Raw genomic sequence first — 25,783 nt, 5'->3', positions numbered from 1 at the left:
TTCCGGTTTGTTTCTCACCAAACCTTATCGTATGCTTTCATAACAATGTGTCTCATGGAATAATTTATTAGACTTCTGAATTATACTTTTGCGTTCTTTTGAAGTTTGAAGAGGTGGTCACCATATACTGCCATTGTATTACATTATTGAGCACAAAAAAATTTCAAAACTTCTCCCTTTGTATTAAGAAAAAAAAGGAAATTAATTTGGGGTTATAACAACACAGGGGTGAGTAAACAATAACTGAATTTTCATTTTTGGGTGAACTAATCCTTTAAAACAAGAAAAAACTATTTGCTAATAAACTAAATTCAAGATATATTCTTTGAAAACAATATCTTTTGTTTTAATATCTTATGCAGTTTTGTCTCTAACTTTATCTTGTTTTAAGGATGTTAAGATATTTTTCCTAGAAAATAACAAATAAATAAAAATAAAAACAGATTGAGAAAAGATTTTTGCAATGTGTCCATTTCACAACAGGCAGTGAGGCTCATCACTTATTCTATGTTCCATGGCAACATCTAAATGGGTGCCGCAAGCTGAAAGTTCATCTCCCATGATGCACTCCTTTGTCACTGGTTTTAATGATCACATCATTAACCTCGACCGCTTTAGGTCTAATATCAATCACCTATTGTGTAAATTGACAAATACATCATGGCAATCGAGCTAATTGTCATATCAATCAGGCTAACTGTACCTGTATAAGGCATTGTCACCAAAATTCACCATGTCACACATATCCATGCAGGAAGAGCCATCCAGAGATATTACACAGAGGCTGACTCTGTAGGCCGACTGCATTGTGCCGACTGCATTGTGACCACCATGATCTACAGGGACTCATTTAGTCGACAAAAGAAATGCTTTACTTAATGTTCCAATTATCCTGTCTGTCCAGAAGTCACCTGTTCTTCTCATCTCCAGTCACCACGCAGCCCCACAATAGCCTAAAAATAAAACATGCAGCGCATCTCTCTGTGGAATGAGAAATCGGAGAAGACACAGGCAGAGAAGAAGACTGCAGGAAGGAGTAAAGGGGTGGAGAGGAGGCAAAAGATAGCAGGGGAGCGTTAAATCCTAAGAGGGCCTTCATTATGCAGACGCAAGCACATAATAACCATCCTAAATAAGCCGACTGTCTGAAGTTTCATTAGGATGTGATAATAAAGAGAGCATGGTGCATGGCTTGGTAAAGATGGGGGCACAGAATGGCTGTTGTGTGCTTGATAGATGCTTGCATACAGGGATGGAGATTTTTTTTTTTTTTGTAAGTGAGAGAGAAGAAAAGGAAGATGGAGAACTGCTAACAGGATTGATTTCCTGTGAATGTGGAGTGGAAAAGGGCAGGGAAAGCCACTTCAGCCGAGTGCAGAGCCCATTCAGTATCTGCTCTCCCACACAGTGACCAGATCAATAGATTTGACAACACACAAACATATACACACTCTTACACACACACACACTGTGCACAGTGAGAGTCACCGCTGGTTACACAGGAAGAAAGTCTCCTCTGTCAAGAAAGTCAGGAGATGGCGTCTCTTTTGATGTGCTCTACTTTTATCCATGTATATGCTCACCCTCTCCTCCCTCCTGTGTAGGCACACACTCTCACCTTTCATTTCTTACCTGGGTCGTTCTGGTTCTTTCTTCATGTCTATCCACCATTCATTTTATATACAGTGGCCTCAAAAGGTATTTGGAAACCTAAGCTGCAATTAATAACAGTGGTGTGCACAGAATATTATGAACTCTCATAATATTTTCACAATAACAGTAATAAGGTGTCACTGTAAGATTTCCTTGTAAATTAGGTTGAGGTGCCTTTAACAGGACGTGCTGCAGCAGATTATATATATATATATATATATGTATATATATATATATATATATATATATATATATATATATATATATATATATATATTAGGGCTGTCAATCGATTACAATTTTTAATCAAATTAATTACATGGTATTCAGAATAATTAATTGAATTAATCGCATATATAAATGTTTGCGTGAGAAATCCCCTCAAATAACAATTATTCATTAATGACTAAATAATTATATATAGTTAAATGTAAATAATTCTAAAATAATATATATATTATAAAAAAATATAATAAATAATCAGATAATTAAAATGCATTACATTGTTGTGGCAGACGAGTAAAGCATTGATAAGACAAGACAAAAACTGGCTTTAGAATCCAATATATTGTTTATTTCCATATTACTGGACTTAAGCCATTCATTGGCCTACATTTCACAGCTATCCATTTTGCAATTTAATTCATCAGTCAATCCAAGATTTATTATGAGGGCTTGTTTAAGGATGTGTTAATGTACACCTGCGTCAGACGGGCACTTTTGGAGCGTCTCACTTTGGTTGTGTTGCGTCATAATCATACCGTTTTTAGATCGCTGTGTCAAGTTAAATGTAGTTTGAAAACACGTCTTGAGATCCATGCATTCAGAAGGGCGTTCCATAAAGCTGTGTTTGAACACAAGATTGCGTCCTGATGTTGTGCTGTTTGCTGTAAGTGAGTGTGGGTTGTTCTTTGTATAAGCTGCACATTGCCTATACAGCTAGAGTTTCGTTTACTGCCCCCTGGAGAAAATAGGTGGTACTTTAAGCTTAAATTGCTCCAGTGGTAGGAATATTCCTTATTACAGTCTGGGGACATGATTAATTGCGTTAATTTTTTAAAGCGTTATTTTTTATTTAATTAATCACTCTGAATTAATGCATTAAATCGACAACCCTAATATACTGTATATATATCGATCAGCCACAACATTAAAACCACATACCTAATATTGTGTAGGTCCCCCTCGTGCCGCCAAAACAGCGCCAACCCGCATCTCAGAATAGCATTCTGAGATGATATTCTTCTCACCACAGTTGTACAGAGCGGTTATCTGAGTTACTGTAGACTTTGTCAATTCAAACCAGTCTGGTCATTCTCTGTTGACCTCTCTCATTAAATAGGCATCTCCATCCACAGAACTGCCGCTAACTGGATATTTTTTGCTTTTGGCACCATTCTGAGTAAATTCTAGAGACTGTTGTGTGTGAAAATCCCAGGAGATCAGCAGTTACAAAAATACTCAAACCAGCCCATCTGGCACCAACTGCTGTTTCGTAAAGAAATCGGTACTTTAATTCACCAAAGTGGCATTCAGCTGATCACAAAGTATAGTCAGGACATCACTATTTGGAAAAAAGTAATTTCTGATCAAATCTAGACAGGCCCCATTTCCAGCAGCCATCACTCCAACACCTTATCCTTGAGTAATCGTGCTAAATTGCTAATTTGGTTCTAGAAAATCACTTGCCATTATATCAAACACTGCTGAAAGCTGTTTGGTTCCTTAAATTAAGCTTAACATTGTCTTTGTGTTTGTTTTTGAGTTGCCACAGAATGCAATAGACTGTCATGTCTTAAGATCAATATTAGGTCAAAAATGGCAAAAAAATCTACATCTTTCTCTAGAAACTCATCAGTCAATCATTGTTTTGAGGAATGAAGGCTATACAATGCTTGAAATTGCCAAAAAACTGATTATACTCAACTGTTCACTACAGTCTTCAAAGACAAAGGACAACTGGCTCTAACAAGGACAGAAAGAGATGTGGAAGGCCCAGATGTACAACTAAACAAGAGGATAAGTACATCAGAGTCTCTAGTTTGAGAAATAGACGCCTCACATGACCTCAGCTGACAGCTTCATTGAATTCTACCCGCTCAACACCAGTTTCATGTACAACAGTAAAGAGAAGACTCAGGGGTGCAGGCCTTATGGGAAGAATTGCAAAGGAAAAGCCACTTTTGAAACAGAAAAACAAAAAGAAAAGGTTAGAGTGGGCAAAGAAACACAGACATTGGACAACAGATAATTGGAAAAGAGTGTTATGGATCTTAAACCCATTGAGCTTTTGTGGGATCAGCTAGACTGTAAGGTGCGTGAGAAGTGCCCGACATCTAAAAGCCACATCTATGGCAAGTGCTACAGGAAGCGTGGGGTGAAATGTCACCTGAGTATCTAGACAAACTGACAGCTAGAATGCCAAGGATCTGCAAAGCTGTCATTGCTGCACGTGGAGGATTTTTTTTTATGAGAACTCTTTGAAGTAATTTAAGAAGTTCTGAAAAACAAATTCAAATTGTAATAGTAATTTTTCATGTTATTAATGTCCTGACTATACATTGTGATCAGCTGAATGCCACTTTGGTGAATAAAAGTACCAATTTCTTTCCATAAGAGCAAAATCTGTACATTATTCCAAACTTTTGGCCGCCAGTACATATATATATATATATATATATATATATATATATATATATATATATATATATATATATATATATATATACATACACACTACCATTGAGAAGTTTAGGGTCACTTACACATTCTTTTTTTTTTTTTTTTTTTTTTTTTCACATTTTAGAATAATAGTAAAGTCATCACAACCATGGAATAACAGAAATGGAAATATGGGAATTATGTTGTGACTAAAAAAAAAGTTAAAATAAATCAAAACTATGTTATATTTAAGCATACGCCTTCAGATCAAAAGGTTTTTAAGATCATGAGAAACATTTCAACTTTTGAACGGTAGTGTGTGTATATATATATATAATGTTAAAAAGTATATGGACACTTAAGAACTGTAAGGGGGAAGTCACCCACTGGCCCAAGGATGGTATCCAATGGCGTGGCTGAAGGTCTCTTGCGTGTTCTGTCTTATCGTGCGCGACATTAAATAATACTTTGATTATTTGATTTGAGTTCCATGTTTTTTATTAATCTTATCATTAATTCTTTTCTTTATTTCATCTGACTCCAATTATGAAAAACCTCGTTGATGTATCTATGCTCTGAATTTTAGTAATTCTCTCTTCTAGACTGCATTTGTTATTTCAATGTTATTTGGGTCCTGTGCTGGTCAGACACAGGTCCTTTTAACTACAAATTCATCAGTTTCAGATATTAGTAAGTTTTAGACTAAGTCCATATAGTTTCTCGGCTTTATCCGTTTAGTCTTATTTGGCTAAGTTCTATAATAGATTCTCGGCTTACCGTTTAGCCCCAGTCAATTATGTTCTGTTTTACAGGTTTTCGGTCCTACATTGAGTATTCCCATTTAATTCTACTTGGCTAAGTTCTATAATAGATTCTCGGTTAACCGTTTAACCCCAGTCAATTAAGTCCTGTTTTACAGGTTCTCGGTCCTACACTGAGTATTCCCATTTAATTCTACTTGGCTAAGATCTATTATAGATTCTCGGTTTACCGTTTAGCCTCTTACATACTTAACTAATGGGTTACTTCTGGAGTAGCTTAATTAAGCCAACTCTGACCATAGATTTGTAGTTAACAAGAAATATACTAGAAAACAGTCCTTCAGAATGATCATAATAACAATTTATTTACCAGGTAATAGTAATACATTCAAACAATCCAATTAAAATAATAAATCAAACTCAAAGCTATCAGTGAACCAAACATAATAATATATTTAAAGTTGTATTCCATTCAAACATTTACCAAACATAAGAAATACAAATTGCAATACCTGGTAGTGAAAAAACTACATGCAAACGATGAAGCATGGGAGATCTGATTTGCAGATTCCTTCAAACATTTATCAATAATAAGAAATACCTGGTAGAGAAAAAAAAACTACCTGCAAACGAGGAAGCATGGGAGATCTGATTTGCAGATTCCCCGAGCTTCTCTGCCATCCTTCCTTAAGTACCAAACGATTCCATTGTTATTTCAGATGTGTGTGTTTGATGTTATTTAGGATTTGGTTAACAATTTAGGGAGTTGTAGTCAACCTTTGATTGAGTAGGTTGTTTGATGTTTACAAAGAATACACCTAATCTGCATACAGCATCTGGTCTCTGTGTGAGACTTGGAAGGGGCATGCCCCGGATAGAATGCTGTATTTTATTAAGTTCTTAAATCTTACTTGTGATTTGACTTTGCTGAAAGGGAATGAGACCGTTTTACCAGTTGCACTGAGACCTCTTGAATGAAACCAAACATATATGATCAGAAAACCTTTTACATTACAGAACAGGATAAGTCATAACTTAGTTTTTAGTGTCCTTAAAGTGACCTAAGGTGAGAGAGAGAGAGCAGATGTGAGTGTGATTTGTGTTTTGTGTATGGTCCCCAGTCAGTGGGTTGTGTTTTCTCAGGTGGAGATGCTCCTCTGTGTGAGAGTTTTATGACGTTGGTTCTCGCAGAGTTCTTTGACTTTCCCGGAAGTGATGCAGATAATTTTTGTGACAGTCTTACAGTTCTGACTTCATACATCCACTAAATATCCCCTTCAGTTGGTTAAAAGTCATTGCAAAAATAGCTTAGAAAATTTAGTGCTGAGAAAAGCTCTAGCATCATTTATTTGCAGATGCCACCTAATTTGATGTTTTGTATCTAATGCAGTGACATTCATGCATTTTAAGCATGGCTTACGTATCCAAATACCTTTTGGGGCCTCTGCATCTATTATTATCTAAGTCTCTGTCTCACTCACATCTTATTCTCTGTCTCTCAGGTGTGGTCTATGGACGGTTACTTTAAGGGTCGTCGCGTGCTGGAGTACCGTACGATGAATGACTTTATGAAGGGTCAGAATTTTGTGCAGCATCTCCTTCCCCACCCTTGGGCGGGTACGGGTCACGTGGTCTACAATGGCTCCCTCTACTACAACAAATACCAGAGTAACATCCTCATCAAGTACCACTTCCGATCCCGAAGCGTCCTGGTACAGCGCAGCCTTAGCGGTGCAGGTTACAACAACACCTTTCCCTATTCATGGGGTGGCTCGTCTGACATCGACCTCATGGCTGATGAGAACGGGCTGTGGGCCGTCTACACCACTATTCCCAAAGCTGGCAACATTGTGATCAGTCGTCTGGAGCCGCAGAGCCTGGAGGTGCTGCAGACGTGGGACACTGGCTTCCCCAAACGCAGCGCCGGTGAGTCGTTCATGATCTGTGGCACGCTCTACGTCACCAACTCCCACCTGGCTGGTGCAAAGATCTACTTCGCGTATTACACCAACACTTCTACCTATGAGTATACGGACATCCCCTTTCATAACCAATACTCCCACATCTCCATGATGGACTACAACCCTCGGGAAAGGGTGCTGTACACCTGGAACAATGGACATCAAGTCCTCTACAACGTCACATTGTTCCAAGTTATCAAAACCGCAGAGGACTAGGTCTTGCAGACCTTTAAAATGCATTTGCTCACACTGAAATGTACACACACTAATATACACTCAAACATACACACTGTACACACACATTTATGTGGAGGGGGACATGACTAAAGCTTAGACTTTTTTTTACTGCATTCCAAACTTCAGAGTGCTATTATACATCTAATGTTTCAAGGAGAGCAAGATTGGTATTGATATATGGACTAAGCCTTTATTTTCTTTCCTGTGATGATTCAGCATGAGTACTTTCTTTTTATTTGTGAAAAAAATAAATAAATTACAATCAAACTTTACCATTTTCGAGTTTTACCTTAATTTCAGAGGCCAATAATTATTGATGGCCCTGTTCTCCACAGGGTTATGTCCAACCAGGTCTCATGACAAGTCATAATAATAAAACAAGATGGCTAAATTGTATGAGTTGGCTTGTACGAAAAGGTATAAGTACCATAAAGAAAAATAAACAAACCAATGAACAATGCTATTACAATTTTTTCTTAATTTAACCCCTAACCCCAAACCTAAACCTAACCATTAAAGACTAAGCCCTTACCTAAATTCTAAACCATACCATGATTTCAATAGGAAAATAACTTTTGTGTATTATGGAAGAAAGAAAACACTGGGGTTTGGAACAAAATGAGGTAAGCTAATTACATGTTATTGACAAACATCAGTCATTTGTATTGCATAAATCAATAAGGAATTTGATGCCTGTATTGTATCGATTCAAATTTTGATTGGTGATTGGTTGTTCTAAAAGTACCTTTTCTTACGAGCCATGTCGTATGACTTATCTTACAATTTTGCCATCTCGTACAAATTATTACGAGTTGTCATGAGACTACTGTATGTTGGCAGTGTTTGGATGGTTTGCCATCCCAATATTTTAACCTATGATTAGCCAGATACAAACAGAGGTCTGTGTATGACAGACCTCTGACTGAAGAGAATGAGACCTCAAGATATTAAATCGATAGGTGTGACACCCTCGGCCAAAATCAAGATGTTCTAAACTGGCTAATGAGACGTCCACTTTAATATACTGTTACAAGAAGAATTTTAGAGCCATTAGAGCTCATTTGCGGATGGGGCTACTGGGCACAATGTCAGAAATAGAAACCAGGGATTGATAGAATGCTCTGTCACTCGTCACGGCAGGTTAGGACATGGTATTAAGTGAAGTACTATGTGATGCGTCATATGCATAAGGTCAGTGTGTATGAATTAATGAACGTTACATTTATATAGCGCTTTTCTGACACTACACTCAAAGCACTTTACATAATGAACAGGACTCTCCTCAACCACCACCAGTGTGCAGCATCCACATGGACAATGCAACAACAGCCATAGTGCACCAGTACACACACCAGCTGCTGGTGGAGAGGAGAGTTATAGGGCCAATTAATGGAGGGGATTATTGATAAGGGTCAATGGGGGGGATTTGGCCAGGGCACCAGGGTTACACCCCTACTCTTTTCAGGAAGTGTCCTGGGTTTTTTAACAACCACAGAGTGTCAGGACCTCAGTTTAACATCTCATCCAAATGACAGTGTCTTTTTACAGTATAGTGTTCCCATCACTATACTGGGGTGTTAACACCCACACAGACCACTGGGTGAGCACCCCCTGCTGGCCTCACTAATACCTCTTCCATTAGCAACCTTAGTATTCCCAAGGAGGTCTCCCATCCAGGTACTGACCAGGCTCAACCCTGCTTATCTTTAGTGGGCAACTGGTCTTGAGCTACATGGTAATATGGCTGCTCTTGGGACACATGGAACTCTTATCTTGAAATGTCTGCTTCCAGCTGCTTACACAAAACACAAGGGAATCAAAACATGCACTCTTGCAATCATTTACAATGTAATACAAAATAAACACTATTATGTAAACATTGTCATATAGGCAAGGATAATAAATACTGTATGAGCAGTAATTCCTCGACAGTAGATAATCATACATCAATAGTAGATTATCAGCAATGGCTTTTCATAATTGTCTGGTATTCTGGTATTATATAAAATTATTAACTATTTTCCTTTTCTCCAAGGACACCAACAGTCAAAATCAACATGATCATTAACATGAAATTATGATTAACTTATATCTACTTTACAACAAAACTTTTTTGGCTTGTTCATTTCTATAATCTTAAAATCGACCAACGAAAAATAAACTTTAGTGTATCTGCATGAATCTTATGTGACATTTTCCCGCAAAATTGTGAATTAAGATGAAAGGTGAACAGTTTGCTACCCTTGAACATTGTAGCATTGTTCTAACCATTCAAACAGCTAATGTTAGCAGCATCCTCTCCACCTTGTCGGCAAACGTGCAGTTCTCCAATGCAACAATTAGTTATAAACAAATAAATTATTAAACTACCTACTATTCAATTTTGATTGTCTTAAATGGTTGATTTATTGTACTATTACTATATGAAATGATTACGTGTACTGTATACATACCTTGGCTTTTCTCGCTTTGGGCCTCATTCATGAAAACTTTGTAATTATATGAGTAAATTCTGAGTAACATGCGCGTGAAACTTGCCCAAAAACTTGCCCAAAGACTTTCCGCCGGATTGATAAACGCTTCATACTCCCCAGATTTGTTAGAAAGACGTGTGTATGTTATTGAATTCCCAACATTCGTAAAGAGGGGGCATGTGCATGTTCATTCACAATTATCATAATCCACGTCCATGAAAACACCATATAATGAAGGCACCAGACTCGCTAGTAAATGCCGTTAACATCTATGCGGAACAGTAATGAAATCGATTTTATTGATGAAGTGCATTCACATCATACATTTTGATTTATCAAGCACAATAGAGTCTCAAAGAAAGTGAGGACTTTATTATCGCGTGTTTTTGCTGTCATATGACGCTCTTTTGTGAGTCAAACAGTTCAAGAAGTCAATAAATATGGTTTGACATGTAAAAACATTTCAGTTCATGCCAGCAGGAGGATGTCCACCACCATTAACCTTCTCTGGTTCAGTTCACAGGGCATCACCAGCATCATTTGTGAAACTTCTCGGGTAGATCATGATGGTAACAGTGGTATAGGCAACTGGAAGAAACTTCAGAGAATTTAATAGAATGCCTGAAGAACATCTTTGACCGAAATGCTGTAAGATATTGGCAAGCTATACGAAAACGTGTAGGCTTTTTTATTTTTCCCGGTTGTATTATGTACGCACCTGCCTGCGATGTGTTTATTTGTGGATTTAACAGCATTTGCATTGGCCATACGTTATCAACTGAACGCGATTTACCGATTCCTATACTGAATTATGAAACCTAAATTATAAAGCACATATCAAATAAAAAATAAATAAAAAAAACTGTCCAACCAGTTATGTTAAAGGGCATTAATTTCTTCAAGAAAAATCAAGCACTTCTGCTGGAAAAACAATAAGCAGATTTAAGAAAAAAAATTTCATTACTTATTTAATTTCACTTCTATCAAAATGTAGTCATGGCAGTTTGCCCGAAAGAACACAACATGTTCAGATGTCTTACACATGATTTACACATGGTTGGGAGCATGTGTAAATTTAGTTCGTACCAACTAATGTTTTGAAAATACGAAAACTTTCATGAATCTGAGAATTTATGTCAGGACGGCTTTACAAACAATTTACAAAAAAATTAGTTCTGCTCGTGTTTCATGAATGAAGCAACTATCAGCACTGATATGTCAATAAAACTGATTTCCGCTGACCTCTAATTTAAAGTGATCTATAGCTATTTGATATCATCTGCTGGTGGAATCCCCCAACAGCAAATGCAGGAACAGAGGTTAGACTTTGCGCTGAGTATAGACACGGTTCTTTGATGTCTAGGTGCAATTACCTATTTCTCAGGAAAATAGCAAATTGTGATTTGCGGCACTTCATTATTGTACATACACCCACAAATAGCGCAAACACTCCCACCCATGCCCATTTGCGCTGGTACGGAACTTACGCTTCGAATTAGTGCTCTCACGGAAATTGGATGAGGCGTAGGGCACTGTTGTTGCGGGTAGCACTGTGCCCAGCACAGTCATGAAAATAGAGCCCTACACATACAATTTATTATTAATAATACTATTATAATCAACAAAGTTGGGATATTTTTTATGAAACCCTTGAATGAATCTCATGTCGGCCACCTGAGTCAAAAAAGTCTGGACACGTTACTGGTTCTGTATGGAGAGTCTCTGCAAATGTTTGGTCATTCAATATTTTTAGCGAAATATTTAACAAAGCCCTTCTCCAAACTCCAGCTGTAATATAACTAGAGATGTGATGCAACAGTGTGAGTCTTGTTCCCCTTCACTGCTACTGAAAGTGAATCCTGTTCCTGTTTGGTGTCAGCTATCCTGTGGAGAGATGTCAGTCAGGTGGAGCTTCATTCCATTTTGGGCAAGAATGTGAGGTGGCAGAGGAGAAGAGATGGAGACAGCAGAAGGATGAATAAAAAAGCAATAGCATTTAGTTGGACAGATTAGGCCCCAGGCTACAAAGATGCATGCTGCTGCTGCTGCTGTTGTTGTTGTGTGTGCTTGCCAAGTTGCAATCTGCTTCCATTTTTCTGGCGAGGCACAACTCCACAGCAGGATGCACTTTTGCTCTGTAAAAAAATAGACCGTGGGCTTGTCCAACTACCTGTTAGATGAGCTCTTCATTTAATTTGAGATAGCAGCACTAAAACAGTCTATATAATGGCACAGTTCAGTGTGATCAACTCTGATGATTGCTTTAAAGCTGTCTCAGGTACTGATACAACCTTGATGTTGCAGTGACGCAGAGAGAACTTCATTCAATGCACATATTTTCACTAGAACAATGTGTAGTCTGAAAATGGGTCATGTGAAAACTTTCAGAACTCAAAACTTCCTCCCCAGTCCAAAAGTATAATATTGAAGCTGCAAAATTATACGTCATCAAAGGCAACTTTACCTGCCCAGTCGTTGTGAGTTAATAAGTGAGATACTTTCCTAAACACCAAAAGAACTAATGATAAGAGTAAACTGTGTGAAATTCCACGGTTATGCTCATCTTTTCAGCTCAACCTTAACAGTTTAGCAACACATTTCAGTATGGATTGTTTTGTGAATTAGTCAAAATCAGTATGTTTACAAGCACTTTAAAAGTTTTATTTTAGTTGGACTAAACAATAATTTGTCTTTATTTGTCTTTATAATGCTATGTAAATGCTTAAGTCAAGCTAAACAAACAAAAGACATAGATAATGCAATTGTAGCTCAGCTTCATCCAGCATGTATACACGTTTATGGGAGCACAACTGTGTTGTGGTGGTGTGGTGTTGCGCCCATGCTCATAAAGATAGAGGTGATGCACAACATGTATTTAACCTGACTTATTTGACGTCCTTTCTTCAAATATTTGATTATGCTTTGTACCATTTATACTTGGACAGACAGATGAAGACTGTAGCTGCTCAACTACGCAAAAACCCGATGTAGCTCAATAAGAACTACACATGAAAATGTATTGACTATAATGGAGGCTTTGAAAAGAGGCTGATATTGAAGGATTGGACAGCGCAAACAATATCTAGATCCAGCAGCAAACCCATAGCAAGTGCAAGTACAGCAAATGCTTATACTCATTTCATATTCAAAGTGGGTGTTTGCATAGATGTCTTATAAGGTACAGTATCAAATGGCCTGATCAATTCCAAAAGGTTAAAGAGAGGGTGAAACAAAATGGTGAAACAAAATTAATAAAACTAAACTAAAATTGTCAAAATGAACGGTTAAACTAAAATAAGACTGTATTTGGTACAAAAAACATTATCAGGCATAGGAACCATTACAACTAGGAGGAACATGTCCCCTTTACTTACAAAATGTTCAAATTGCATCCCCCAACTTTTGAGGAAATGATCTGTTATATTCTAAGTGTTTCGAACAGTGTGTAAAAAATCGTAGCCAGTTGCATAATCTATCTTTAAGACCCAGCAGAAGCCTCTGCCAACTAGATGCTTTAATGAACTGAATGAACGCGCAAGTGGTAAACGTTAATGTAACACAGCCAGTGCCCACTACTTTTCATCAAGTACTACTGGGCGAACAAAGTCAAGGTCAGGTTTATTGCCATTTTTACACATTTCAGTTATGACAACTCTCAGAGTAAATTTAAGGTGTTATAATGGATATGGAAAAATGGAAGGTTTGGTCTTGGCGGACTAGATCTGCATATGCTGCAGCTGCTGTTGCAGAGCAAGTACAAAGACTTTGTGCTGCTAGAAAAAAACAGACGTGCAGTGTTGAGCATTTAAGACATAATATTTATGTGTACCCAACACTTTTCAGATAATTTCTACACCCCTGATAGCTGTAACTTGTTATATAAAAATAGGATAGGCACTCTTTAAAATAAGTTTTAAAGATGCAGTTAGTACTTGGGTAGGATAGAAAGTCAAACAGGAGAGGTCGAGAAATACAAAAGATCAAAAGAGTCTGGAGCAATTTACAGATGCCACTGTCTCCTTCCCAGTTCTCCACTGTGAATTCAGCACACTCTGTGCATGAGCCCTACACATGTTTTTTAATTTACAAGGCGTAAATAAATGTAGAATGATGTTGATATGTGTCAGACTGCTGCATGTAAGACTGCTCAAGAGTCCTATATAATTATTGCTTAATTCGTATACATACAGGAGAATGAGAGCTTTGATGCAGTAAGGCAGCTAAATATAGAAGATTTCATTCTGAGAATGCAGCAATGTTTAGAAGTCAAGTAACAGAAACCTAAAGTAAGCGCTCTCTCAAACCACTCTTTCTCTTTTATGCACATGCATGCACCTAGGCCTTATAAATCGTCATTGTAGGTGGAACAATATTAGCTCAGCCACATCTCTTATTTGAGTGCCTCAAATCAGCAGGCATCCCCGTTGAATAAAACATGAGCCTTTTACAGCCTCCAATGCATCTACATCGCCCCTTGTCTTACCTCGATTCATGCAGACTGGCGCACCAGGATCAACAGAAAATTTCAATAACACAAGCAAAGCTGTTTTTTTGCATCCTTCTTTATGCCTGTGTAAGTGATGGAGGGGATGTGATGGAGAGAGAAGGACTTCTGGATGCACCACACATTGTGATTGTATGTGTGTGTTTGTGCAATTGAGACATTGATGTGATTCACACAACATCTTCTGCTACTCTGTGAGGCTGCAGCCAACCCAGCATGCACTGCTGTTTAATTAAGACTTACAGCCCAAATGGCGGGCATGACAGCTGTTTCATATGCAGCCAATTAAAAGAGCCACCAGCCCTCCCTTCCACTGCAGTGTAAAAACATCATCTATTACTGTAATATGACCATTTCTCCTTTAGTCCTTCTTTCCTTCTTTATTGTGAAACACACCATTTGACAAACAAATGCAAATTGGGCCAAAATTAACACTTGCCAGGTGCCTAATGTGAGCAAAATTGGTTTTGGCAAGTAAATTAAAAATTAATACTCTCCAGTTGGCTAGTTGGCTTTAGGAATTGCAACATAAGACACAGGCTCTTTTCCCAAACCTAGTTGTGGCTTTGTTGTCTACATAGGCAGCATATTAAAAGCCTCGAGAGATCATGGCAAATTTGCTGCAAATTCACCACTGATTATTTTCACATGCAAATGAGCTTTGTGGCAAACTTGCTACAAATTGTCCATTGTTGTCAAAGGTTTGCTGCAGGTTCACCACTACTGGTGAAGATCTGCTAAATTCTGGCAAACATTTGCAGCGAATCACAAGTTCATTTGCATGTGAAAATAATGAGTAGCAAATCTGTGGCAACCCAGGTAGCACACATACCAACATCTGTCTCCGAGATGTCTGTTTTAGATCTTTTCATCTGGAAAGCATCACATTCTAAATAACATCTGCAAGACATCTTAAAGAGATCAGATTTACAAACATTCTAAATAATAAACGTCTCAAAGACATCTACTGAATGTCTTATTGACATCCGAGAGGAAACATCTTTTAGATGTATTGCAGATGAGCAAACAACCTAAGAACTTCATCTTCCAGATGTAAATACACACATCAAATAGATGTCTAGGTGATGTACGTGTGCTATCAGGGAAGTTTGCGGCTAGTGTGCCAGAACTCTAAGATTTTTTTTTTTTTTTTGTAAGGGAAATGGAACCTTAAAAATGACAAATTATGAATGCTCTACAAAAGCAGAAACTCTGTGTGCAATACAAACAGTGCTTCTCATATAAAGTGCACAGGAATCTTGATACAACTGATTTAAAGTTTGGTGTTAGCATGTTGCCAAGCTAACAACGTGATTAAAGGCATAAAAACACATAAATCAGACAAATATTAGTTAAAATAGTCTGTTTTTAATTACACAGAAATATTTCCATCAATACTTATCAGTATTAAATGACTCGGCTCGAAAGTTTGGTGTTAGCATGTTGCTAAGCTAATAACATGATGTTCTAATAAGCTTAAAAATACATAACACAGACAATTATGTGGTAAAATAGTTTTAATTACACACAGAAGCATTTGTTGTTTTTCAGCTGGAGGACAAGAAGAGCATGCTATGGATTAAACTAAGAGCAGTTCTGTTCACTTACACTAATGTTATCAGGTGTGAAATCACCACCAAATAACGCTTTTCTCTTTTCGAGTGACTGTGATAATCGTTTGCCTCAATTCTGATTCACAGTCTCTACTGTTTTCAAGTTTTCAATCTATTACTGTATAATTTAACAATTTCATTACAAAAAAACATCAGATAAATATGCTTCAAAATGTCACTCTTTATTCCCGCCCATTCCATTTAGGAGAATATTTTGCCACTCATTAACATTATTTAATGTTAACTCTAACATTAAAATGCTAATTTAACGAACATGATCACTATGGATTTCAACTTTTTTTGACAAGTGGCGTTACTCCATGACACTGTCTACAATATACATGTGCATATTTGTTCATTTGTTCATTTGGCAGATACTCATATCCAAAGTGACTTACAGTCAGTGTTGGGGAGTAAACGGAATATATGTAACGGGAATACGTATTTAAAATACAAAATATTAGTAACTGTATTCCACTACAGTTACAATTTAAATCATTGGTAATTAGAATACAGTTACATTCAAAAAATATTTTGATTACTGAAGAGATTACTTTGCATTTTATTGTCATTTGTTTCATTTAATATTTAGTCCTTTCAGATGGAAAACATTTATACATATAAATGATGTGATCCAAAGTGCATTTGAACAGCGGTGAAACACTTTCTTATGATGTGTTACATTCATACGAGCAGACAGAGAAGTAAGTTTGGAGCACAAGAAATAGAAATAAACCTTGTGTAAATTGTCAACTTTACACTAAGCTAAAATGCTGTTTCTAGCCATTTTACATGCACATGTTACCAGGCACGATCATATTTTTTTATCAAGAAAATTCACGTTAGATCATAATTTCTTTTTTCTAGTAAGACCTTTGATATTAGGGCAAAAATCATATTCTTCATAATAATTTTTGTATTGTTTTCCTGTAAAAATATCTAAAAATCCAATCTGATTTATCTTGTTTTTAGAAACAACACTGCATAAGATATTTAGGTTTCTCAGGGAATGTATTTTTAACATGTGTATTTTGTCTTACTATACTGGCAGAGTTTTTATAGTCAAAACAAGTGAAAAAATCTACCAGTGCTGAAGAAGTAATCCAAAGTATTTAGAATACGTTACTGACCTTGAGTAATCTAATGGAATACGTTACAAATTACATTTTACAGCATGTATTCTGTAATCTGTAGTGGAATACATTTCAAAAGTAACCCTCCCAACCCTGCTTACAGTACATTGAAGATATATATTTCGATATGTGTTCCCTGGGAATCAAACCCATGACCTCAGCATTGTTAGGATTACACTGTACGAGTTGAGCTACAGGAGTTTTCTCTGTACAGTTTGTATATGTAATTAAATAATGCAAAATACCATTTTATGGTTGGTAAAATCTGAACTTTTTGTCTGCAAACTTTCTCAATACTCAGTACACTCTGATTGACAGCCAGTATGATGCCTACCCCAAATGTCCCCTTAATTCTCACACATATTACTTCAGTAAGAAATGCACATGTCCTTTTCACTTTTACCTCTTTATTCAATAAAAAAAAGTATTGAGCTGCAATTATACAATACCAACAACCCATCCAAGGAAGTTAACTAATTTTTCTATTTCCAGAGGTGGGTTGTAACGCACTACATTTACTCTGTTACATTTACTTGAGTAACTTTTTTGGGGAAAAAGTAAATTTCGAATGAATTTTTTTTTACTTTTACTTTACAATGGGTGGCGTTCCTGTCATTACATTACTGGGTTAAATTTGAATTAATTTGTCATTTATTGAGAGATTACTGAATGGGACTTTTACGAGAGTGGAAGTTCACACAGCTGCTTGGGTTGGTGCTCTACACAATAGGCTGTGAATATGCATAAGGAGAGCGGTGGTACTGCTGTACAGAACTAATGATCTAAATACTTACGACACTGAAAACTGTAACTACACTGAAATAAGAATCCACACAGGACTTTAAAAGCGATTAAATAGCTAAAGTAGGCATTAATAAAACATGATCTTGCTTTGGTTTATGTTTCAGCATTATATATAATGTCCTTGTGGGACATTTTCACGTTTTCACTGTAATAATTACTAGAAATGTTTCCAAACCTCTCTTATTGACAAATTCATCCAGATCTGACAAGAGTCCTAAAAGGGATAGTTCACCCAAAAATGATGTTGTTCCAAACCAGTGTATTATGTGGAACACAAAATATGTTAGACAGAATGTTAGGGACTGACAGTCTCAGTCACCATTCACTTTCAAAATATGGAGAAAAAATACATTCACTGAAAGTAAATGGTGACTCAGGCAAACATTCTGTCTAATATCTCCTTATTGTGTTGCATGGAAGAAAGAAATTCATACAAGTTTGGAACAACATGATGGTGAATTATATAATATACTAAACGTCTATTATGTCATTTGTGAAAGTAACGAGTTACTCACTACTTGAATACTCTTTTAATTGGAATCTTTCTTACTCTTACTCAAGTAATTATTTATGTTAATACTTTTACTTCTACTTGAGTAATGATTTTATTTAAGTAATTGTACTTTTACTTGAGTACAGTTTTTGGCTACTCTACCCACCTCTGTCTATTTCTTTTAGCAACAGAGAAAGAGACAATCCAGGTTTAAATGAGTTCTGGTGCTCTCAAAAGTTTGGACAGTTGTTCCCCCCATGAGAAAGAGGTTTAAAGAGGACAGACAAGAGGGAAACTGGTTGGAAAAAGTTTTAATTCTTTCTTATCTCCCACGAGACACCGCTTGGTGATTGGCCTAGTAATTGTATCTTTTTTTTTTTTTAAACTCTCATTGACTGGTACTGCTAGCTTTAATTTCAATATGTGCTGATTTGTAAAAGACAATAAAGCAGAAATATGTTGCTGTGAAACCACAGGTCTTTTGTCTTTATAACCCTTCTTTTCGGACAAGGCACTCTCCACTGAGGCAATAAAGCCATAACTGTGGTTCAATAGTATAACGCCAAGTGCACATTGTAAGATTGATGCTCACTGAGACTTCATAATCCTTCCATGCCTGTCTCAGACAGTATTACCTCTCTTTTTCACTCTTACACACACTCATATTCAAGTCAGCCCAACAGCTGCATTATATTTGGGAGTAGACTTCATACCATCAACTACTGATTTTCCCATACTCTCTCTCTCTCTCTTTCTCTCTGTGGGAGATCTGTTTTCTGATGCACTGACTGTTTTCTCGCAGAACCTCTTGAGTGTGCCATCTGTGCTCATGTTGCTGTGGGAGTGTGCGTAGGTGTGCGGGGGCTGGACAGAAAGGCACAAACTAACCCACAACAACAGCAGGACCAAACATTACAATTTCAACAGATTAACCAACACCAGGGGAAACAGTCCCCATAGCCAGGCCCAGACAGAATCTACAGACTGTTTTTGCATGGTCTGTGCTGATTTTGGAGTAAAAATTGATTTTAATGTCAACATAAAAATACAAATGGACCCAATTTGTGTTCTCAATACACGTCACTGTTCTTTTTGTGAATTATTTATTGGTGCACTTGGTGCAAAGAATAAAAAATGTTTGTCTTCGTAATCTTTTATCAAAATGTAATAACTTGCTCTGCCTAGGAAATGTGTCACATAACGGAAGTTAAGGGCTGCGAAAGCCGCTTCATGTTTACATGGTAAAATGTGTTCCATAGACCTTATTCACAGTAGAGCCATCTTTGATTTTCAATGGGAATGACAACAAGGCGGTGAGGAATAGATGTACAGTCTCTTCAATGGGTTGTACTGTTGTTTAAAGTGTTTTTGGATCGTTCCGCTGATGAAACATTGAAAAAATATCTTTCCAATAAATTTTAGTACACAACAAACTCCAGAAAACATGAGTTGTTGAAAATTCTATGGGATCTAGGAGCTTTATAAAGCTTTATACAGTGCATGTAATTGAAGAGAAGGTAAGTCTCTCCCTCACAGCCTCGTTTTCATTTCCGTCAAAAATCAAAGATGTCACTACCGTTAAAAAGTCTATTGAGCTGAGAGTACTACACTCATATTTCAACATTATCACACAGGAACTTGAATGTTTTGGTAGCCTGAAATCAACCTGATTCTGCTGAGTTGCTGACAAGCACCATCCCCCATCAGAGATCTTTGCATCAATTCAAGTGTGTTTACCTTTTCCTGTGGCGATATTGTTAGCGTGTTGAGCAAGTGGCCTCAGAGACATGGGTTCTGGTTCCACGTAAACCAGGAAGTAATTGTGTTCACATAAACAATGGTAAATGCAATTTGGAGGTTGCTTTTTCTCTCTTACACTTTAAATGGAGTAGTATCCCATCAGTTTTAGTGTCTGCAGAAAAATCTGGAGCTCTGAAATAAATGGCCTTTGTAAGAGCTCTCAGTTTTTCAGTGTGATTGATCTGTTCTCTCTGCCTGAGGATCTGGAGCAGTCACAGTTCAGCCGAGAGAGTCTTCTCTCTCACACCAGCCCTGAGATAATTGAGAGACCTGTAGGAGAGCAAATCAGAACAAAGACAGTCAGATTACCACTGCCACAGGCAGAGATGAGGAGAGAAGAGTTAAAAGGGAGCAGCTATACTACAAGCTAATAATAAAGTATATAAGTTATATATTACTAATATAAGTGTGTATTAATATATTACTATACATTACTTTTTTATTTTGACTATTTGTTATTATTATTGCAATAAGAACAGTATTTATCGTGCGTTTTTTGAACTGGTTCATCGGAATGATTCTTTAAAATGTATCAGTCTTCCCCATTCTTCATTTGAGAGAGAGAGTGAACCTTTTAAGATGAAGATTTGTGATTATTCCAAGTGTATCTTTCTGCATCCCACAAGACGACAAGGAACACCCACTACACGACATTCCCACTTCAAGTAACGCTCCCCTTGAATCATAAAGATATTCTATTCACTGAAAGAACTATTAAAATACTATCAAAATTTCCTTCTAGCAAGTCAGTCCACTGGCGGCCATCTCTGAAATGCTCACTGGAAGCTATTTCCAGTCATGAAAGTGCAGCAACAATCTACTTAAATGGGGAAAGACCCATTCAAAATAGTAAAAAAAAAAATAATAATCTGACAACTCTGGAATCATAAATTGTGGTTCTTCACCTCAGATTACGCTAAAAAACTACATTTTCCTTGCTTGTATAGCTAATGCGGATGCACGTTCTCAAGTTGACTGACAGGTGATGTTTGTATCTAAAAGGTGATTGGCTCTTTTACCTGTAAGGCGGGAGTTTCTTTCTACATCTGTTCACCGTTGGGTGTTCCAATTTCCCCATTCGTTTTAATAGAAATGGCCCGTTTCTGCTAAATAGTCTCTGATACTATGCAATCGCTGTATGATTAATGTTTTCTTAACTTTCTAAACATAACAGAGAATAACTTTTAAATTATTTGTCACATATATTATTAAACCATAGATATAAATGGTCAAATTAAACAAAGCCTATTAGCTAAGCATACAGCTGGCTTCTTCTCCTCTTCATTTTCATCACATTTCTCCTCACAGTCGCCACCTAGTGATACGGTGGAATTACTGTAAACTTTTTAAAAACTTTTAAGCTGCTGTATATGTAATAATTTTACAAACATTCCTTTGGGAATCTTTGTGGTTAGGGTTAGGTTTAGGGGTAGGGATAGGTGTAGGGTTGTTCATAAACAGTGTATGAATGTGACATCCAACTGTTGCAAGACTCAATCATTTAGTTGGTTATTTGAAGTGGGCGTAACTTGTAGTGGGTGTGCCTTGTAGTGAGTGTGTCTTATACTAGTCTTGCAGGACACAGACAGACCCTCCTCGATTATTACTCGATATTATAAGTTCGCTCAGCTGTAAAAGCCGAAACATACTCTACGCAAGTACATGAACGCAGATGCATCTTGCAACGCAAGCACAATTTCTCGCATTGTTGCATTCAAAAATGTGTCAGACATCAATTCATAACTTAACGCAACTACTTGTAGCATTGTAAACGTTGCCGCAAGCGGCGCTAGATCAAGATTAGTGTGAACTGTTCACCTCTACTGTGTTTTCTCTTTCAATTCAACTACTGTCATAGCGGAGCAACAGTTTGAAGAGAATATTGCTGAATAAGTAAGTTAAATTCAGTATATTTATAGCCACATACCTGACTAATAACACATCCAGTTTTATGGCACAGACATTTGAAGGAAACTCTATTGCCCCCTTGAGTAATTGAGTAATAAGAGGTTTGTTCCCACCACAGTAACTCAACAACGCACATTAAGCATGTTCAACTGGACTGCTCACTGGCTATGCAGTGGTCAAGTGCTCGCACATGCATACACGTACTTGCGTAGAGTATGTTTTGGCCTTAAGGTTGCACACAACGTAACAATAACAGATCAGTTTGTCACGCTACACTGATAATCGTTGAAAAAAAAATCTCGTTATTGTAAAAAGCTCCTTTGTTTTAAAAACAGCTGAACTACTGTCACGGCACTGAAATATGTAGTTAAGTTAGTAGTGTTGTTACCTTTAGTTAGTCACTCCCCAACACTGGAAGGGAGTGAGAATAAGAGAGAAGGAAAAGAAGAGCAAGATAATGCTTCAAAACTAAACAACTAATTTGTGTTTTCAGTGAGAGGTGAATTCAGAGAGGCTACTCTCAAGGGCCGTCTCATCAGATCTGCACAACCACTGAAATCATACAGTATTCCTTTTGCATTTCTGCTGTATAATGCAGGCTTACTGATAACGATTCCCTTCACATAAATCTTTATTATGTCTATGGACTCAAAATGTCAATTTACCACCATACATAAACATCAGGATATACAGTACATTCAAAGACAGGCAGATTTATAAGCTCTTCTTAGAATTTCAGAGTATACAGCTGTATTAACTAGTTGGTACGTAGAGATTTGATTATGCTTACAATGCAGTTACTGTGTTGTGCTGTACTGTGCAGTTACACATGAAGATTCGCTACATGAATAGTGTTTCCCACTATTATTCATCCAGTGCGTCAGGGGAAAAAAGAGTTGTCCTTGCCAGGGGCGTCATGATCCTATTTGCTTTTAGTGGGCACGAGTAGCAGTACTGGTGTACATGACAAAGAAAAAAAAAAATATTAGTGGTACTATTTGTTTTTTAAACGTGCCAGGGAAGTAGCTTTATTCTGATTAAAAAAATTAGTTGTCACTCAGAGAAGTTGTCTCAATGGCTATACTGTATCTCAGTCACAATGGCCCCGTTTCCACCTGGAATTAAGATGTGTCTCGGTGATCCGATCACATGTAGTCAGGTTAGACACATCACTGTTTACAACTGGTCATTTAAATGTGTCTCCTGTGACCACTTGTGTTCGGATTTGGAGGGAGAGACTCTGTTTCATGACGATCATACATCGCTCACTATGTCAGTGTGTTACTACATGATAATAAAGCGCAACAAAGTCAGAAATGACAAAGAAAGCGTGAAAAAAAACAGCACACTGTTTCTCCCAGATGCGGCTGAGATTTAACCCTCAGGGTTCGACGGACGTGCCGGCGCATCCTGCTGGATTTTTTCCTCATAACAGCGGAAACAACTTAAAATACTCCGTCATGTTTGGGCACACAGATAAGTGTAAGACATCATTAGAGAATATAAAGGGTCTACTTTTATTTGTTTACACTCACAATAACAACAAAACCTTGTGCTTTTGTAAAATAAAGAAAATAAACAGGGTGCGCTTTCAGCCGTCTCTGTCTCCGCGAGCATCTTTCTAAAACACGTCACAAAAATGAACTGAAACTCAGCGAATACTTATCACACAAACATGAAACATATGTCTAAAGAAAGCTTAAAATATCTACCTTTAAATAAAACAATTACAATTTAAAACAAATATTCTCCTACAATGTAATTTGTATGAAACTAAAGAGATGAACAGTTTCTCCTGGCTCAGCTAATTATTGTTAATATGATCCCACCAAAGTGCAGAGGGTGCTATTCATACGGTAATGTGCTGAGGCGATCAATGCAAATTTCATTTCAAAAACCACACATAAACGTTACTTTCTCAAAAATATAAACATGTACATACATGTTGCTCACATATTATTGTAGCCCAGTTTGTGCTGAATACAGTGTTATCAGACTTTAGCCATTAATATGTTTTTAAGCAACTGAAAAAAGCACAAATGTCAAGGCATGTCAAAACGTCTCCAGGGCCCAAAACACCCTCAGACCCAAGAGGGTAAGCACAAACTCAAAATGTCAAGCAGTATTATCTGTTATTTTAGTGGATAACCTGTATTAAAAGAGTTTCTGGTGTTCCCATCTGTGTTGATATCAGACACACTAAAGAAAATCCGTGAAGCTCTCGTGATTGTGTATGTATCTGCTATTTTAAATTTTCCGATTGGACGATTATTTCCTTTTAAAGCCACTCGTAAGCAGCAAAGTTTAAACTCTTGTTTTAGTACAGCGGTTGATTGACAGGTGAGGGGTGGCACTTCTCTACTGCCTGGATGCATACAGGACGGATTAGCGTTTACACCTCAAATGTGATGTGGACACGTGTTTTTAACCACATTCGTATGTGGTTTTTGTGATCCGATCACAAACATTTTTAGACCCCGTTTAGACCTGTATTTAGGGCTGACCACATGTGATCGGATCATCCAAAATGCATTTTAATACCAGGTGGAAAGTCAAGATTTGGAGTCAAAAGTCCAATTGCACAAATGTGTTTTCTGTAGCAGAGGTTTTGTGCACCTGTATGTTGGTTTCAAACACCAAGTTCAACACCCTATGAATTCTTCCCTATACAGTCAATTTTCACTATAATTATATTTTTATTATAGTATATAGAAGCAAACATAATCAAACCACACTGGCATATATTAAGGCAAGGATTAACTATATTATGAAGGCAGATTTTTACTGAAATGTAAAAATAGGACAAAGGTATTTTTTATGAAAGTCAGATCATTTCCATTTTTGTTGTTTACTCTATTTATTTATTTTATTTATTTATTTTTTGCCTCAAAATTGTTTTAATTCTTATACTTATCTGAAAAACCTTAATAGGCTGTTTCATGAAAAGATAGATTTAAAAGAGGTAGATTTTGATTTGATGGTTGTGACGGGGACATGCGTCCCCTCCAATGTTCACATGAAATGCACACCACTGGTTTTATGGCAAATTCTATTGTGACAACTTCCCCCAATAGCGTGACTACATGCCCTGCTTTTGGGGCAAGTTTTAACAAAAGCTCAACATCTTTTTTTCTAGGCAATACCGCTAAACATTTTCAAGAGCTTTTTTGTAGCAAAGACTTTAAGGAATGTGTCTGTAGAAATTGACTTTCAAAAATAAACATACCCTGAGAAATATTCACTTGAGTATAAAAGTGTGATAACTAGCCCTGGTCTTACTCTATTTTAATAACTACATTTAGACATGTGAATGGTGATTTCTTGCACAGAGTTTGACTTTTTTGCCTAAAACAATATCATGCAACTTAATTAGCAAAGACAAACACTTTTTTGGAAGTTGCTTTCATAACCTATTTGGCTCACAAATCTGATGCATGACACTTTGGGTCCTAGCTGAACAAACAAAATACAGCTCCAGGGGTGAGAAAGGTAATAGGTGACTCCTCCTCTCCCCTAAAATGCCTCACGAACAGTGATTCATTAATATGGAAATTGGGGCGAGGCCACAATCACTACGCCTTACTGATCTTGTTATTAAATTAATTTCCTCCAAATAAGCTGCTGGTGCTGCTAAACTAGCCAGTGTATATTCCTCTTGTCTGTGCATTTCAATGAACCTCAATTTAGCATTCATCACAGCTCGCCGGTGTCACTGGGAGAGACTGGCAGGAAGGCACACTGCAGTCTCCAGCCTGTCACCACATCCAAACATTCACACACT

General features: G+C 37.1%; 1 protein-coding gene across 2 annotated transcripts in view; it reads left to right on the top strand.

Annotated features, from left to right (window-relative positions):
• The window catches only part of LOC127452105 (noelin-2-like), a 107,156-nt gene extending 99,616 nt beyond the window's left edge, over positions 1-7,540 (top strand). For both annotated transcript variants that reach the window (XM_051717310.1, XM_051717309.1), the window contains exon 6: positions 6,578-7,540. In XM_051717310.1, the coding sequence (XP_051573270.1) occupies positions 6,578-7,252 (675 nt within the window). In that variant the 3' untranslated portion in view covers positions 7,253-7,540. The remainder of the gene's footprint in view (positions 1-6,577) is intronic.
• Positions 7,541-25,783: the final 18,243 nt, after the last annotated feature.

Source organism: Myxocyprinus asiaticus, chromosome 14, assembly GCF_019703515.2.
Source record: "Myxocyprinus asiaticus isolate MX2 ecotype Aquarium Trade chromosome 14, UBuf_Myxa_2, whole genome shotgun sequence".
NCBI lineage: Eukaryota > Metazoa > Chordata > Actinopteri > Cypriniformes > Catostomidae > Myxocyprinus > Myxocyprinus asiaticus.
The sequence above is the reverse complement of the archived record's forward strand: the minus strand, read 5'-3'. Positions and strand labels throughout refer to the sequence as shown.